The sequence below is a fragment of the Neophocaena asiaeorientalis genome, unplaced genomic scaffold (genome assembly GCF_003031525.2).
Source record: "Neophocaena asiaeorientalis asiaeorientalis breed wild unplaced genomic scaffold, Neophocaena_asiaeorientalis_V1.1 scaffold134, whole genome shotgun sequence".
NCBI lineage: Eukaryota > Metazoa > Chordata > Mammalia > Artiodactyla > Phocoenidae > Neophocaena > Neophocaena asiaeorientalis.
The window spans coordinates 23701012-23716316 of record NW_020185339.1 but is presented as its reverse complement, the minus strand read 5'-3'; the positions used below and the strand labels follow the sequence as shown (position 1 = coordinate 23716316).

Sequence of the window (15305 nt, the reverse complement as noted above, 5' to 3'; positions counted from 1 at the left end):
AGAGCATTAGTTACCAGTGGCAGTAATAGCCTTCAACAAGATACTTCTCTAAAAATGTAACCAACAATTGGCAGTTTGTTAACTCTGTAGAGGGAAGGGTGAGGAAATGAGTTAATATCCCTAATTTCTTCCTGAAATGAGAATTACTAGGCTGACTCAGACTTGGCAGACTTTAGCCTCATGAGACTTTGTTCATTTAATGATCTAATTTGTTCTACTCCAGTGAAATGGAAGCAGATCATCGTCCTCCCCCAGACACCCATCTGTGCTTCTCCAGAGTAGCCTGCCACAGCAAAAGGGCTCTGGTCTTTGTGGAAGTCATTTAACCTCTTTGGTCCTCAGCTTTTAATCACAACTGCTAAAATAATGCCTACTTTCTCAGAGATTGAGAAAATAATAAAAAAAGATCTAAACTTTAGTTCCAAAAGCCTTCAGCAATGTTAGTCTAATTTATTCTTATCCTAATATGCGTTCTAAGTGTCTTACCACTTATTCATTTTAGGATTCTTGACTCTACATTTACTCGTAGTCTTCCTATTTCCAAATTTTAAGCCCTCCACTTTCCCTCAAACCATTTCCTAACAACCTGAACGCAGAAATTTTATTCTTCTTAGGACTTCTATAGAGCTATCTATATTTATCACAAACTGGCTAATTGTATGAACCAGTTTGCCTGGTACAGTTCTGGTTTTCATTTATTATCCTAGCATAACTATGGCTACCCTAATCATAATTTACTTTGTAGATTAATATATACCTGTACAGTGTATGTCTAAGAGCAGAGTGCTTGTACTGTATATCAATAGTCAAAATCTCTCCTTCGTGAGGTACCTTTTCATTTGCTACAAAGTACTGTCATTTCACCCCCACCCACTATGCATTCTCTCCAACTCTGTCCCAAGCTCTTACATGACAAGATGTAACCAACATGAAATGCTTGCCACAGAAGCCAGACGGGGCCCAATATGTATTCAGAAAGATCGCAGGTCAGAGAAGGGGATAATTATTAAATAAAGAATAATCAGGGACTTCCCTGGTGGCGCAGTGGTTAAGAATCCGCCTGCCAACGCAGGGGACACAGGTTTGAGACCTGGTCTGGGAAGATCCCACATGCTGCGGAGCAACTAAGCCCGCGTGCCTCCACGCTCTGCAACGAGAAGCCACTGCAATGAGAAGCCTGCGCACTGCAACGAAGACCCAACGCAGCCAAAAATAAATAATAAAAAGTAAATAAATTTATTTTAAAAAATGAATAAGAATAATCAGGATTTGCTACTAGTTAACATCTGGGAAAGAAATGAGAAACTTTCAGTTGTCTCTGAGAACAAGAAGTTCCTAATAGATAGCCTGAACAGTTATCTTCTCACAAGAGGTGAAAAGGCTGAGGTTTTAAGAGGGGAACCTGAAGTACTAAACCTTTTCATTTCTAGAGCTTTCATGTTTTTTGGGGGGAAGAGATCAAGCACCAACTGAGTTCATCCAACAAGAAGCCATAACTTTATTAATGATAGAAACAGTACAAATTTCAAACCCAGCTGCAGTTACTCTTTTGAAACACCAAAAAAAGGTCCTCTTTTCAAGATGGTTACATTGTTAATTCCTGTAAGAGAAAAGAGATCATCAGAGGTGGTTACAGGCAAATTGAGAGAATTCAGGTCACTACAACCTGAGGCAAGTCAGAAAGGCTTTGGAAAGAGGCTTCCTAATTGGCTGATATTAAACACAGAAAATAAAGTCACCCACGATTGGTTGGGCAGAGGGAGTCAAGGAATAAAGGCTTGGACACTTACCATAATAGCATTTACAATATCATTACTGTTGTTCTTCAGGGCTCGGACTGCCTTTGCTCTCGACACATTTGCTTGTGACATGACCAATTCTATGTCCTTAACTTCCACACCTGTTTCATCAACCTAAAAGAGAGAGAAAAAACACTTAATAAACTAAAGGCAAGAACAACTTCAGTAGTTCTGTCAGGCATCTCCTGAATCTAGCTCTTAATATAACTCAAAAGCAACTTAACTCAATGGAGTTCAAGAGCCTAAAATAATATAGAATCCACCCATCAATACAAACATAATATTATCTTGTGAGGATTAAAAGCACAAAAGATTTCCTTATATACCTCTTCCTCTTCACTCTCCTCTTGTACAGTTGGAGTCTGTGTGTTTTCTTGAATGTTTGAGACAGCTTCACCTTGAACTTTGAATTTCTCAGCAGCTGCTAACTGTGCTTGCTGAGATAAGTCCTCGATCTATAAGGCAGAAAATAGAGAGATTCATGTGAGTAGATTGATCAGCAGCAAATCAAAGAAATCACTTGTATCTTTTCCAAACTCCCGCTCTTAAACCCACTTCACATTAACTTACTACGTATCTTTAAATCACGTGGCCTCACTTGGATTATATATTACTGCAGACAAAGAAATAACTTAGGTCTAAAGCAGTGGTTCTCCACTGGGGGGTGGGGTGGGTGATTTTGTTCCCCATCACACTGCAAGTGATGTTGCTAAACAGACAGCCCTTCCACAACAAAGAATTATTTGACCCAAAATGTCAATAGCGCTGAGGTTGAGAAACCCTGGTCTAGAGCAACTCCCAAGAACTTTCCTTACCTTGGCTTCTCCAAAAACTATGTAGGTATCTGAAGCTGGGCTCTTGTATACATCTGGTTTTGTGATGACAAAAAGGATATTCTTAGATTTCCGGATAGTGACTCTAGTAACCCCTGTAACCTGTCGAAGACCCAGTTTGGACATAGCCTAAAGAATAAAAAAGAACATCAGGTTTTCAACTTCTTTAGAAGCAGCTTCAGGAAGTAAGGAACATAATAAAACTACATTCTAAGCAAAGACTTTCTGTGGGCTAAGAAAAGTTTATATAGCAACACAGAATTGATTTCCAGGCCTCCTGGGCTTTCTGCCATAGTTAACTTCTGTTAGTTTAACTAAACGTGTTTATACCACTACCAAGAGTTCCACCACAGTTTCCCCTCTCAAAAGGTGCTTCATCAGCACCTTTAATCCTTCTTTATAACTTAAACTCTTACCTTCCGTGCCTTCTTTTCACTCCGGCTCTGTTTTGCTTTACTGACTGGTTCTTCATCGATTTCAGCTGCCGCTGCCAGCTAAGAAGATCAAACAGCTATGAGTAAACTGGAATGTAAGACCTGGATACCACAATCCCTATGTAGTTTTCCCTTCATGAAGGTTCACAGCTCCAAATACATAAGTCAGCTTCTCTGATCAACACTGGTCCTCCAATGCTTCCTTGACTTCCTTAACTTACTAGTACTTACACTAGTAAGTTAAGAGAATACCCACCTGGTGCAGTGGTTAAGAATCCGCCTGCCAATGCAGGGGACACAGGTTTGAGCCCTGGTCCGGCAAAATCCCACATGCCGCGGAGCAACTAAGCCCGTGCGCCACAACTACTGAGCCTGTGAGCCACAACTACTGAGCCCATGTGCCACAACTACTGAAGCCCGTGTGCCTAGAGCCCGCGGCTCCATAACAGAAGCCACCGCAATGAGGAGCCCACGCACCGCAACAAAGAGTAAACCTCACTCGCCGCAACTAGAGAAAGCCCACGTGCAACAATGAAGACCCAATTCAGCCAAAAATAAATAAGTAAATTTATTAAAAAAAAAAAAAAAAAAAAAGAGAATACCTACCTGGGCTTGTTGTGTGGTTGCCTGTGTAGAATCCTGTTCCTCAAGCTCTGGTACTGATTCATCACTATCAGATTCTGTTCCAGACCCTAAGAAGATAAGTAACTTTTACTATTTTATAGTAAAGATTACAAGGAAGAGGCACCTCACCATGGCCTCCCCAGACTAGAGGTCACTGGCTTATGCTAGACCTCGCAAAATTAAGTGTAAACCAACTGACTTGTACGAAGCCAGCTCGTACTGATACGATAGCTCCCAACTCAGTCACAAACTAGTGTGTACACATCTATTAAAGACCCAGCCCCAGAAATGAGAGAAAATTACTAGATACAGCCGAGCAGTTTATGTAACTGCTTCCTTTCCCTCAAGGTCTTCACTTCTTGGCACAGGTAAACACCAATGACTTATGTAACGCCAAATTCTACCCAAGAGCCCAACCGTCTTAGAAAGATTCTGGTAAACAAGGTGCCTCCACATATACTTAAGTGAAAAAAAAGTAAGATCACATTGTGGAGGCAGACTGGGGGTGGGGTGGGGGACGATTTCCCCTCATCCTTTAAACTGGGTTGGGGGAGGCCAAAAGCAGTTGTGTACACACATTTAGCCTTATTTTCAAACCACTCACCCTAGCAGTTTGATCTAATCAACACAGCTTGAAGATTCTCAAAAATGCTGATCTACAGTTCTTTAGCCACCTCTACTAGATACTCTCTTGTGACCTCTTCCATTTCTTCCAAAAATAATTCACATATTTAAGTTTCCCTCAATTCAAAGGCCAAGCATCGATAGACTACTAAGGGAAAAAGCATACACCTGCACCATTCCCAGGCTAGGAAAAATAGGTCTTTTAAGAAAAGGGAGTCCCTGGGCACTGGTTATTACTAAGTCTAAGATGTGAAAAGAAATTCAAGTAGTTCTAGATTTCCCAAAATTTTAGCAAATCCCAGGCCCAGGGACAAAGTTAGTGACATAGTAGAGTTTAGAGCAAATTAAAGGTCTAGAAGGTCTTGGTTTTCAATGTCAGATCAGTTAGGTAAAAAAGATGACAGATCCAGAGTTAGTCTGAACCACATTACACAGGATGGTACACAACAGACCATCTGAGATGAAAACCAAGATTCTGTTTCATATTCCTAGAGCTTTTGCATTTAAACTTATCGTTCTACATCCAAACACAAGCAGATATACTGGAGAAAGCGGCGCATCCTACGGTTAGTATTGGTGGGTAGCCCCCAGAGGGTTGTGGGCAACACACCATGCACACGGCAAACCAAGGCAAATACCCTTATTATTCTTCTGAACAGGCTGCTTGGCAGAGGGGGTTGGGGCAGGGATCCCAGCAGGTTTGGGGGTGGGCATGTTGACGAGGACCGGCTGGAAAGGCACTCCCCCCGAGATTGGCTCCGGGGGAATCAGAGGCGGCAGCTCATCCTCATCAGCAGGGGCTGAGGGCTTATGGGGTGATTCCAGCACCAGCCCAGGTGAGGACGGCAGAGATTGCTGTTTAGGGAGCAGAGGGGGAACTGGGGAGGGAGCAAGAGGCAGAGAGACTGATGGGGTAGGTGCTGGAGAGACAGATGCAGATCCAGCTTTAGGAAGGACCTTCTCTGGGGCAGCTGCTGCTGAAGGGGTAGACGTCTCAGACTCAGGAGGAGCCAAGGGGCCCTTTGGGGAATGGAAAGAGTCTTTGCCCTTTAAGAGAGAAGTAGGGAGGGCTTTTGGAGCCTTTGGAGAAGAACCTTTCTGAGTGCAGACTGTCAGTAGAGGAGCTGCAGCCACTGCAGGAAGGGATCCTTTAGTACCATTCTGAGCTGAGGGATCTGGGCACACAGGAGGTGAAACAGAACTCTTCTTCTGAGTGGGAGCTGTGACGACTGGTGCACTTTCTAGAGCTGGAGCATCAAGCACTGCTTTGAGAGCTGTGGGGCCTTTCTTTATTGGGGGCCCTTTAGATGCCTGAGGTGCAGTGGACCCCAAGGGACATGTGACTGAAACTGGGGAAGTACAGGGCTCTTTGGGGGAGGGAGGAATCACAGCTGGGGGAGTGGGAGCCCCTTTGGAGGATGAGGTTGCTGGCCCCCCTTTCGGGGCCAGAGACTTTTGGGGGGAGGAAGGAGTTACAGCTGAGGCAGTAGGGACCTCTTTGAGAGCTGGAGTTGCTGAGGCTCTTTTTGGGGACGGAGGAGTCACAGATGGCGGAGTAGGGTCTCCTCTGAGAGGTGGGGCAGCTGGGGCTCTTCTGGGAGATGGAGTTGCTGGGCCCCCTTTGGGGGAGGGAGGAGCCATGGCTGGGGAAGTGGGGACTTCTTTGGGGTCTGGGGTTGCTGGAGACTCTTTGGGGACCAGAGTTGCTGAGGCTTTTTTGGGGGAGGGAAGAGCCACAGATGGGGGAGTAGGGTCTCCTTTGAGAGGTGAAGTAGCTGGGGCTCTTTTGGGAGATGGAGTTGCTGGGCCCCCTTTGGGGGAGGGAGGAGCCACAGCTGAGGGAGTGGGGATTCCTTTGAGTGATGGAGTTGCTGGGGCCTTTTTTGGAGAGGGAGGAGACGCAGCTGAGGGAGTGGAAGCTCCTTTGAGTGGAGTTGCTGGGGCCTCTTTGGGCGTGTGAGGAACCATAACCGGGGGAGTAGAATCTCTTTTGGGAGGTGGGGTAGCTGAGGCTCTTTTGGGAGACGGAGTTGCTGGGCCTCCTTTGGGGGAGGGAGGAGCCACAGCTGGGGGAGTGGAATCCTCTCTGGGAGGTGGGATAGCTGGAGCTCTTATGGGGGCTGGAGTCCCTTTGAGGGAGGAAGGAGTCAGAGATGAGGGAACAGGAGCCTCTTTGGGAGATGGAGTTGCTGGGCCTCCTTTGGGGGACGGAGGAGCCACAGCTGGGGGAGTGGAGCCCCCTTTTGGAGGTGGGGTAGCTGGGGCTCTTTTGGGAGATGTGGTTGCTGGGCCCCCTTTGGGAGAGGGAGGAGCCGCAGCTGACGGAGTGAGGGGCTCTCTGGGAGATGGGGTTGCTGGGCCCCCTTTGGGGGAAGTAAGGGCTCCTTTGGGAGGTGGGGTAGTTGGGGCTCCTTTGGGGGAGGAAGGAGTCACAGCTGGAGGAGTGGGGGTCTCTTTAGGTAATGAGGTTGCTGGTCCCCCTTTGGGGGAAGGAGGAGTCACAACTGAGGGACTGGGGGCCTCTTTGGGAGATGGGGTAGCTGGGAACTCTCTGGGAGACGGAGCTGCTGGGGCTCCTTTGGGGGAGGAAGGAGTCACAGCTGGAGGAGTTAGGGTTTCTTTAGGGGATGGGGTTGCTGGCCCCGCTTTGGGGGAAGGAGAAGACATAGGTAGGGGAATGGGAGCCTCTTTGGGGGATGGGGGAGTAGGGGAATGCTTCTTGGCTAGTGATCCTTTACGGACATGAAAAGAAAGATTGGGCTCTGGAAGAGAGGAAGGTTCAACTGGAGAAATAGTGAACGACAGATTTCCAGCAGGAGTATCAGGGATAGCAGGTACACTTTTAGAAACAGAAGGAGCAAGACTTAAGGTAGTAGTAGCTGAACCCTTCTTGGTTGGAGTTCTTTTGGTTTGAGGAGACACACTAGTCCCTAGAGGAGATGGGGAGTCAGTTAGGTAAGTTCCTTTGGAAGATGCAGTAACAGAAGCACCAGAATCCTCAGTTGGGTACCCTTCAGGAGAGGAAGCCACAGGTGCCAATGCTGAAGTTTGAGAAATACCATGAACTTTCTTTGCACCTTGAGGAGTACCAGCTGGAGGAAGAGGGGGAAAAGACTCAGACTTGGGAATTTCAGGGACCTGTGCCACAGTAGCTGGAGAAGCAGAAACATTCTGGGGAGATAAAGTCACAGCTGGAGCCAGAGGGCAACTTTCAGAGGTTGGAGGGACCAAAGGTAAAGTAGTAAGAGTGGAAGTACTCTTCTTGGCAGGGTGGCTTTTAGAATCTAAAGAGACAGCTCCTTCTAGAAAAGGACTGGCTACAGGTATAGGAGTGGAGGTACCTTTGGCAGTTGTAGGAGCCATCCCATCAATGGCAGTGCTTTCCAAAGGAAATGTAGTTACAATTGGGGTAGTGAGAGAACTTTTGAGAAGCAGACTAGTTGGATCTGGGCTTGCATAAGAATCTGTCTTGATTATAGAGGTTGGGGAGTTGACCCCCAGAGAAGAGGTAGTAGTACTGGCTGGCTTAACTAGAGGGAGAGGCTCTAGGAAGCTCTTCTTTGCAAAGGTGGCTTCAGGAGAAAGAGCTATCTCCAGAGAAGATGATGTACTTTGGAGAGAAGGGAGATTTTTAGGGGCTACCAGGGCTGGTGAAACAGGGAGACTTTTGGGGTTCTCGGGGGCTGGCAGAGGTTGAGAGACAGGTATCCCCAGAGTGGTGGTTACTTGAGGAGTAGGAAGCTCTTTGGGAGCCACAGGCGCCATAACCAAGGCAGTTTGGGAAACTGAGCCCTTACTGCTCATGGGACCTGATGAAACTGGAAGAGAGACACAAGTAGCTACCTCAAAGGTAATAGATGCTGCAGAAACTGTAGAGGAGTTAGCCATCCCAAGTGGGGTGGTTCCAACAGAAGAAACAGGAGCTTCTTTCAAGCCTGGCCTCCCTGGAGAAGAACCAAGAATCTGGGCCACCAAAGGTTGATGAGCAGCACTAGGAGAGTCTTTGAGAATCAGAGAGGCTGTAGGAGATAACAGAGAAGAGGTAGCTACATTGGAAGAGGCTATGTCAGTGATAGTAGAGAGGCCTTTGTCAGCAGACAGAGCCAGAGGGGAAGTTGGAACTCCCACTGGAAAAGCAGCCTCAGCAGTAGGAACCACCTCATTTTTGGAAAGAAGGGGAGGAATTACAGATCTCTGAGAAGGGTAAGAGGTACCCGTGGAAGAATGATCTACAGAAACAGTATCCTCTGTGGGATCTGACAGAATATTAGAACCTGAAGGTTGAACAGGAGAACCAAGAGAAGTGAGGAATACTGGGGGGGCATGAGGAGCCACAGAAATAGACTGAGTTGAAAGAGATAAAGCAGCAGGTGGACTAAGGGATCCCTTTAGGCTGAGGCTTGCAGGGTTTTGTGGAGAAGTCAGAGCTGAGGAAATAGGGATGCCTTTGACCTGAGGGGAAGGAATGGCTAAGGGAGTGGCAGGTGGTGTCTGAGGACATGAGGCTAGTCCAGACTGAAGAGAGACCAAAGGAGTTACAAGATGGGAAGAAACAGCACTGACTATACCTGGAGGACTGGGGGTACCTTTTGGATTAGGGACTACTTGAGAGGGAGCTTGAAGAGGAGAGGGCTTTGGTTCTGAGGAAGCAACTGGAGCTGATAGAGACGTCACTGACCCTGACTCAATCACAGCAACTGAAGGAGGTGAACTAGGAGGGTTAGGTGGATAGCCAGAGCTCTCCTGAACTGAGTGGGGAGCCAAGGCCACCAGAGCCAAGGGAGCTGAAGAGGAATGAACACCTTTCAGAGTTGGAGTTATTATGGGAGAGGCCAGAGCTAAGGCAGCTGGGGAGATGGGAGGCCCTATTAGGTTTGGTAGGAAAGCTGGGGTGCCAGCGGGGGGAGGGGCAGCTCCCAAAGGCAGGGCTGTCCCAGTGGATGACTCAGGAAAAGGAGCTTCAAAAGGGGTTGAGGCAATAGTAGAGGGAGAAAGGAAAGAGGAAGGCTGGTTAGGGGTTGCCAGAGGGCATTGCTGGGAGGCCAGGGAACAAGGAGGGGTAGGCGTAGGGGTAGGTTTAGGCTGCCCTAAAGCAGCAGTGACACTCAAGGCTGAAGACACAGGAAGCAAAGCTGGAGGAGAAAAGCAAAAAAAAAAAAAAAAAAAAAAAAAAAGGATAAAGGAGGAAAGGGAAGGAAAAAAACAAAGGTGAGTTATACAGCCCAACTTGGTACAACATGCCTCACAGAAAACATTGGAATTTTAAATCTGAGAATGAAAGTCACCATACAGGATTAGACAAAGGTGACAAGCAACAGCAATCTTCCCCAAACATACTTCAGTGGTCAAGTAAGAATACATCCCTCTCCTCATCTTCCACATTTCCCAAGTTCTACTAAAGTAAGTGAAATATTTTAGGGTGAAAAACAGTCTAAGAGCAGCCTATTAGTCTCTAAATGGGGAGCACAGGCCCAGGAGTAAGTTGGGAACAGCATGCTTTCTACCCTTTCCCAGTTGTGCTCTTCCCTTCCCCCCTCAAACAAACCCTAAGTCTTTCTCACAGGCCATTGAATCACCACTAGAACAGTTCTACCCTGTCTACCCAAGGAGCATGGACTGAAACAAATACCGAAAACTGGAACAAGGAAGATAGTCAGTGGCAATAATGATGGGGAATCAGAGCTGAATGATAAAAAACAGGCCTTTTAATGCTCAGGCTTCCACTAAGTCAGGAAAAATCTGACCCTTAATACTGTGTATTAAATACTACTTCACTTAGCCTCCCTATACCTCATTTTACTTACCCAAGTCAAACAAAAAACCAACCACAAATGGGTGGACTCTACAGTCTCTAAGTAATGTTAAGTCTCCAAACATCAATCTAAGATGAATTAGACCACGAGAGACAGCTTAGTCACAAGGGTAGGAACTGTATTATGAAACTGTAACTCAACTTGATAAACCAGACTGTGGTTCTATTTTGAAAGTAGGGAACTGGAGTGGAGAAAATACATTGGATCCCCACCCCTTAATCCGGATGAGTATGCCATTCTGCCAAAATAGGCACTATCTGCACTGAGTAAACCTAAGCAAAAGGTTTTCGAAATGATGAAAAAATACCATGCTTACTAATCAGGAGGTAACACAGGATTAGACCAACAAATGCTCAACACCTAGAAGGGAGTATTATTTAAAAAAAAAAAAAGCTTATAGCATCCAAATTCACTCAACCAAAAGTATCCCAACTACAGAAAAGACAGGTGGCTCACGCAGTTTTTCCTCAAGAGCTGGTAGGTGAAAATCTTATGATTACAGCGCAAATGTTCTCAAACACATTAATCAGAATTTGAAACTTAGAATGTTTTCATCTCACTGGACCTCAAGATGGGATTAAGGCCCAAATTACTCGCTTTAGACACCATAAGGAATCCCGAGTCAGTTTCCTCATTCATTCTCATAATTATTTAATTATAGTTATGTATTAAAAAAACTCCGAGTGTTCATCACGGGCGCTTACTTAATATTATCATCTAACCTACTGTGCAATCTCAAAATATTCAGGAGTACGTTTAACAGCACTAAGGATTGCTTCAGAAGCAAATAGCATTAATTTTGAAGCTTGATCCAGATTATTCTAAATTCATCTGAATTTCAGTCTCCACATTTGTAAAATCAAGTTGAGATTCTCTAAAGTTTTGTTAGCACTGAAACTACAGAATCTTTTAGAGACCAGTCCTTTATTTTTACCTTCCTTAAGTCCCTTGCAGTTCAAGGATTTCATATAGTTTACTTCCCAGCTCAGAGGCCCCCTCCTTTTTCTTTGCTAGCAGCTGTATTAATCCCTTCAGCTGCTAAAATCAGACAGGTGGGGAGGGAGAACCTTAATGCTTTCAACTATAAACAACTCTATTTTAATTCCAGAAGGAGACAAAAATTGCCGTTAAGTCACAGGTGGAGTTTAAAAAGAAATAATGAATTTACCATGAAGGGGGAATAAAAAAGATGAGGATGGAGGTCACAGCCTGAAAATTCCCTTCATTTAGCTCTGCACAACTAATCAGCAAGAAGACTACCATAAAAAATTTTTTTCCCTACCCCTTCTCAAGTTTTATAGAAATGTATTTTAATCAGAATTCAAAACCTGCCTTACACTATGTTCTACATTCATTAATTCCAAAGCCGAAGAGCAGTCAAAGGAAGGCTCTATTTCAATTCTGGGTTCCAGATAAGCTGTTGATGCAGGCACTGTTCCAGCACGCTAGAAACATCTCAGCACCAATCCATAAAACAAGTTAACCAATCTAGGAGGGCCCTGGGGCCCAGTAGGACACATTTACCATCAGCAAACATCTTATCCAGGCATGTGATGACGGCACAATGCCAAGCACTGCCATCTAAAACCTTGCAACCTGCTGGCTGGAACTTCACAAAAGCTCAGGTCTCCTGGACCTGCCAGTGTGTCACCTAGTTCCAACAGGTAAGAATCAGAGTCCCTTTCCTGCTCAGTTTTCCTATGTGAGGGGAGGCTTCCACAACAGAGCTCCCTTTGAGGCAGCTCTCATAACCTACAAAGCAAGCCATGGAGCTTTTAACGTTCCCGAATCTTAAATATACGGTTTTTATTCCACTCTCTAAGCAAGTCCTTTCAGGAAAGCTACTATTATGGACTCTACTCCCTGGTAAAGCTACAGCCCCATCTTCTTTAATGAGAGTCAACACTGAAATACACAAGTATATTCTATTTGTCACTTAACCCACCAAATAGTTTTAGGGTCGATCTTACAATCTTAATCAAGGGCAAGGGGTCTAGGGGAACCTACCTGTCTCAGCCTGGGGCTGTGGCAACTCCTGCTCTGTAGCAGGGACGGTTTCTGTGGCTTCACCGGGCATTTCTGAAGGGAATAAAAAGGAGGCCTGAAATGACTCGGATCCATTCTGCTGCCCAACCCAGAGTGAAGCTTCAAACTGCGGAGGGCTGTTAGAAAACCATAAGCGTGGGACAACCCTCCCCAAAGCAGCTGGAATAGGTGAAAACCACGACGTAACCCTCCCATTTTTGATCAGCAGAACCACCACCTTTTACCGCTCCTCTACACTCTGCAGAGAGCGGATTTCCCAGTGCCCAGGGATTCCTTTTATTCCACACTCCAAATCCCACACAGAAGCAATTACCACTGCGTTCTCCACCCGAGGGAGAGGTCGCGGTCTGGCTCCCGAGCACGGGATGGGAGACTTCAGACGCTACCCTGAACAGTCGTCTCTCCTCGCCGCCCCGCCCCCCGCCCCGCTTCCTGGGCTAGGACCTCAAGGACTGCCGTTTGCCGACTTTCGGGACCCAGAAGGAGAAACAGGGTGTCCTAGGTCCCAACACTCGCTTGTCACAATAAGAAGTGTGTTTGTGTGTGCGCGTGCGGAGGGGCTGTTCCAAGGCTGTGACCCCTTAACCTCCTCTAGGTTCTCGTGAAGCGGTTCCCAACACCAGACGCAACCCACTTCCATCCCCGACGCCGCAACGGCTCCCATCTCCCCAGCCCTGGACTCGCGGCCTACGGCCTTTCTGCCCTGCTTTTGCCAGGACACCAACAGCAGACCCCATTTTGTCCGGAGGCCCCAAGGCCATACTGCCCAGGGCTAAGCAGGAACCCGGTGGCCCCATAAAACCTCCAATTCTCCTTAGTTCCCAGTCCTCGGGGCGGCTCAGCCCGCAAGAAAGGCGGATGGCTACGGATAAAAAGTCGTGACGAAGACAGCACTTACTGTGCGGGGAACGCGGAACCAAGATGGCGGCAGAAAAAGAGCTAGCGAGAGCGTGACCCACGCCTGTTGCAGAACGAAGCCTGGGGAAGGGGGCGGGACCAGGATCCGATTCCGGGTCAGGAGCTGCCAGCAGTCACTTCCTTTAACCAGTGAGCCGTTCGGGTATTTCCAGTCTGGGGTGGTGACGAGGCTAAATAAGGGTATGAATTTAGAGCAGGACTCGCTGGTTTGGCAGGAACTCTGTTCTCTGAGCCATGCAGTCCTAAGATAGCCGACCCCTTCCCGTCCCCCAAGTCGAGGCATTTTTGATACGCGAAGGGCAATTGTAGGAGAAGCAAACTCTGCTCCCCCGTCGGTAAAGTAGCCACAGCAGTATTACTGCTACTTTCTGACTTCCTTTTCTCAAATAATTCAGGAAAATATGGTGTTAAGTAATGCTGAATGCCAGAGATTGTATTCACACCATTGGAAGATAGCTGTGACCTAGGTTAATCCTCAATTTTATTTTTGGAATACATAATTTAGACTGAGATTACTATAAAGGTGTAAATTCCCCTATTCAGAAAAAAAAAGCATAGGCACATATACAATTCTTTTTGCTTCTGTTTTGGACATTATACCCTGAAACTCATCCGTTCTAGAGGCCCAGGATCCCACGCTTTATACAGTAGGATTTTTGAAAAGTAGAATGTAACAGTGTTTTGTTAATGAAAAGGCTAGGGATCCTGACTCCCATATCCTCTCTCCAAAAGGACTCAACACATACATTACCTAAACCAGCTAACACTATTTGAGCTAGTGGCTTTAAGACAATGGTAGCTGCCTTTTAAGATAAGCGATGCCTTGAAAGCTACTTTAAACTTTATGATATTTTACCATAGTGAAGTGAGGGTTAGGATTAGTGAATTAGGATTAAATGAGTGGAGTTTACCAGGAATGAAAAATTCTGAAATTCTCTTTAGATAGGAGTGACAATATTATGGAGTGAATAAGAACATGGATTTTGAAGCCAGACTCCTTTGTTTGAATCTCAGCTAGGTTACCTAATGGTGGCCTTCGGCAATTTAATTAACACATATATGCCTCAGTTTCCTTATCTATGAAATGGGGATAACAGAAGCTGCTTCATAGGATTGTTAGGAAGATTAAATTATGTACATTACTTAAAAAGTGTTAAAATTGTTAATAGAATTTCTACCTAATAGTTATCTGGGAGACTTGTCAATGCAGTCCATTTACCTTCAGAAGGGCCAGCAATAGCCAACCATCTCCTTAGACAAACAAAACTACATTTTGACCATTCCCCTTTCTTTCCCAGCAAGCCCACTGACTTTTCTAACTCTGTTAATGATTAGCTAAGGAAGGACGTATTTTCTTTCTTTGGGTTTCTTTATAAACTGGGCAAGTTTGCAGACGGACACCAGTTCTGTGCCCTTTGTTTCTACAATTCTCATATATGGATGAGAAGGCAAATCAGCTAGGGAAGTCAAGTCTTTATGTTTCTGTTGTCTTCAAGAACCAAACACTCTTTTGCACAAGCACAATATATTCTGTAATTTATTTTATGGGCAATTATACCGGTTTTTATCAAGGGCTCTAATATTAAAGCATTAAAATGTTTTAATGCTAGACATATTGGAAGCCTAAAACATCTCTTGCTGAAAGCAAAATACCAGTCTTTCTACTCATTCTGAGTTAGGATGGACTAATGAATCTTTAGTAATTAAAAAAATTTTTTTATTTACTTGGCTGCGCTGGGTCTGTGAACTTGTAGCTGCAGTATGTGGCATCCTGTTCCCTGAACAGGGATGGAACTGGGGTCCCCTACATTGGGAGCACAGAGTCAGCTACTGGACCACAAGAGGAGTCCCAAGTCTTTAGGAATTTTGTATTCAGGAGTTTTAATTGACCAGTCACTGTTTTCCAAAAAGACTGAACAATACATAGTAAACAGAAGCTCAGATGAGGAATTTTACACAATAGTCTTTAATATTTTTTCTTAAAAAATTAGAAAAGAGAAAGAAATGAAAGGCATTTCAGTGTGTTGACTGTATTATAGAATCTGTTTTATATAAATCAAAAACAAAAAACGGACTGTGGCAATGGAGAATACAATGTTATAGATAGTGCAAAGGAAGGAAAATTTTCATAACTCACGGAAAGCACCAGCCTGATAGCTTGCTTCTCAGTGTTTCTCAAAAGACAGAATGTAAACCAGAATGACTGTTTTGTTA

At 45.4% G+C, this 15305-nt stretch overlaps 1 protein-coding gene across 2 annotated transcripts; it reads right to left on the bottom strand.

Moving 5' to 3' along the window:
• Nucleotides 1–1473: 1473 nt before the first annotated feature.
• Nucleotides 1474–13159, bottom strand: NACA (nascent polypeptide associated complex subunit alpha). Of its 2 annotated transcripts, XM_024736581.1 has the most exons (8): nucleotides 13072–13159; nucleotides 12135–12206; nucleotides 3673–3758; nucleotides 3049–3126; nucleotides 2615–2761; nucleotides 2126–2254; nucleotides 1791–1913; nucleotides 1474–1600 (listed from the first exon to the last, which is right to left on the bottom strand). In XM_024736581.1, the coding sequence occupies exons 2-8, from the start codon at nucleotides 12202–12204 to the stop codon at nucleotides 1586–1588; spliced, it is 648 nt and encodes a 215-aa protein (XP_024592349.1). In that variant the 5' UTR covers nucleotides 12205–12206; nucleotides 13072–13159; the 3' UTR covers nucleotides 1474–1585. The 2 variants fall into 2 exon arrangements, with proteins under 2 accessions (XP_024592349.1, XP_024592348.1); XM_024736580.1 differs by lacking the exon at nucleotides 1474–1600 and having other exon boundaries at nucleotides 1749–1913.
• Between the last annotated feature and the right edge of the window lie 2146 nt (nucleotides 13160–15305).

Bases quoted from the DNA above. Each gene is read 5' to 3' on its own strand.
- NACA (XM_024736580.1), bottom strand. From the start codon at position 12,204: ATGCCCGGTGAAGCCACAGAAACCGTCCCTGCTACAGAGCAGGAGTTG. The intron at 2,255-2,614 runs GTAAGGAAAGTT...TCTGCCTTATAG, and splicing joins TAGTTTTTGGAGAAGCCAAG to ATCGAGGACTTATCTCAGCA. The intron at 1,914-2,125 runs GTATATAAGGAA...TCTCTCTTTTAG, and splicing joins AGGAGAGTGAAGAGGAAGAG to GTTGATGAAACAGGTGTGGA.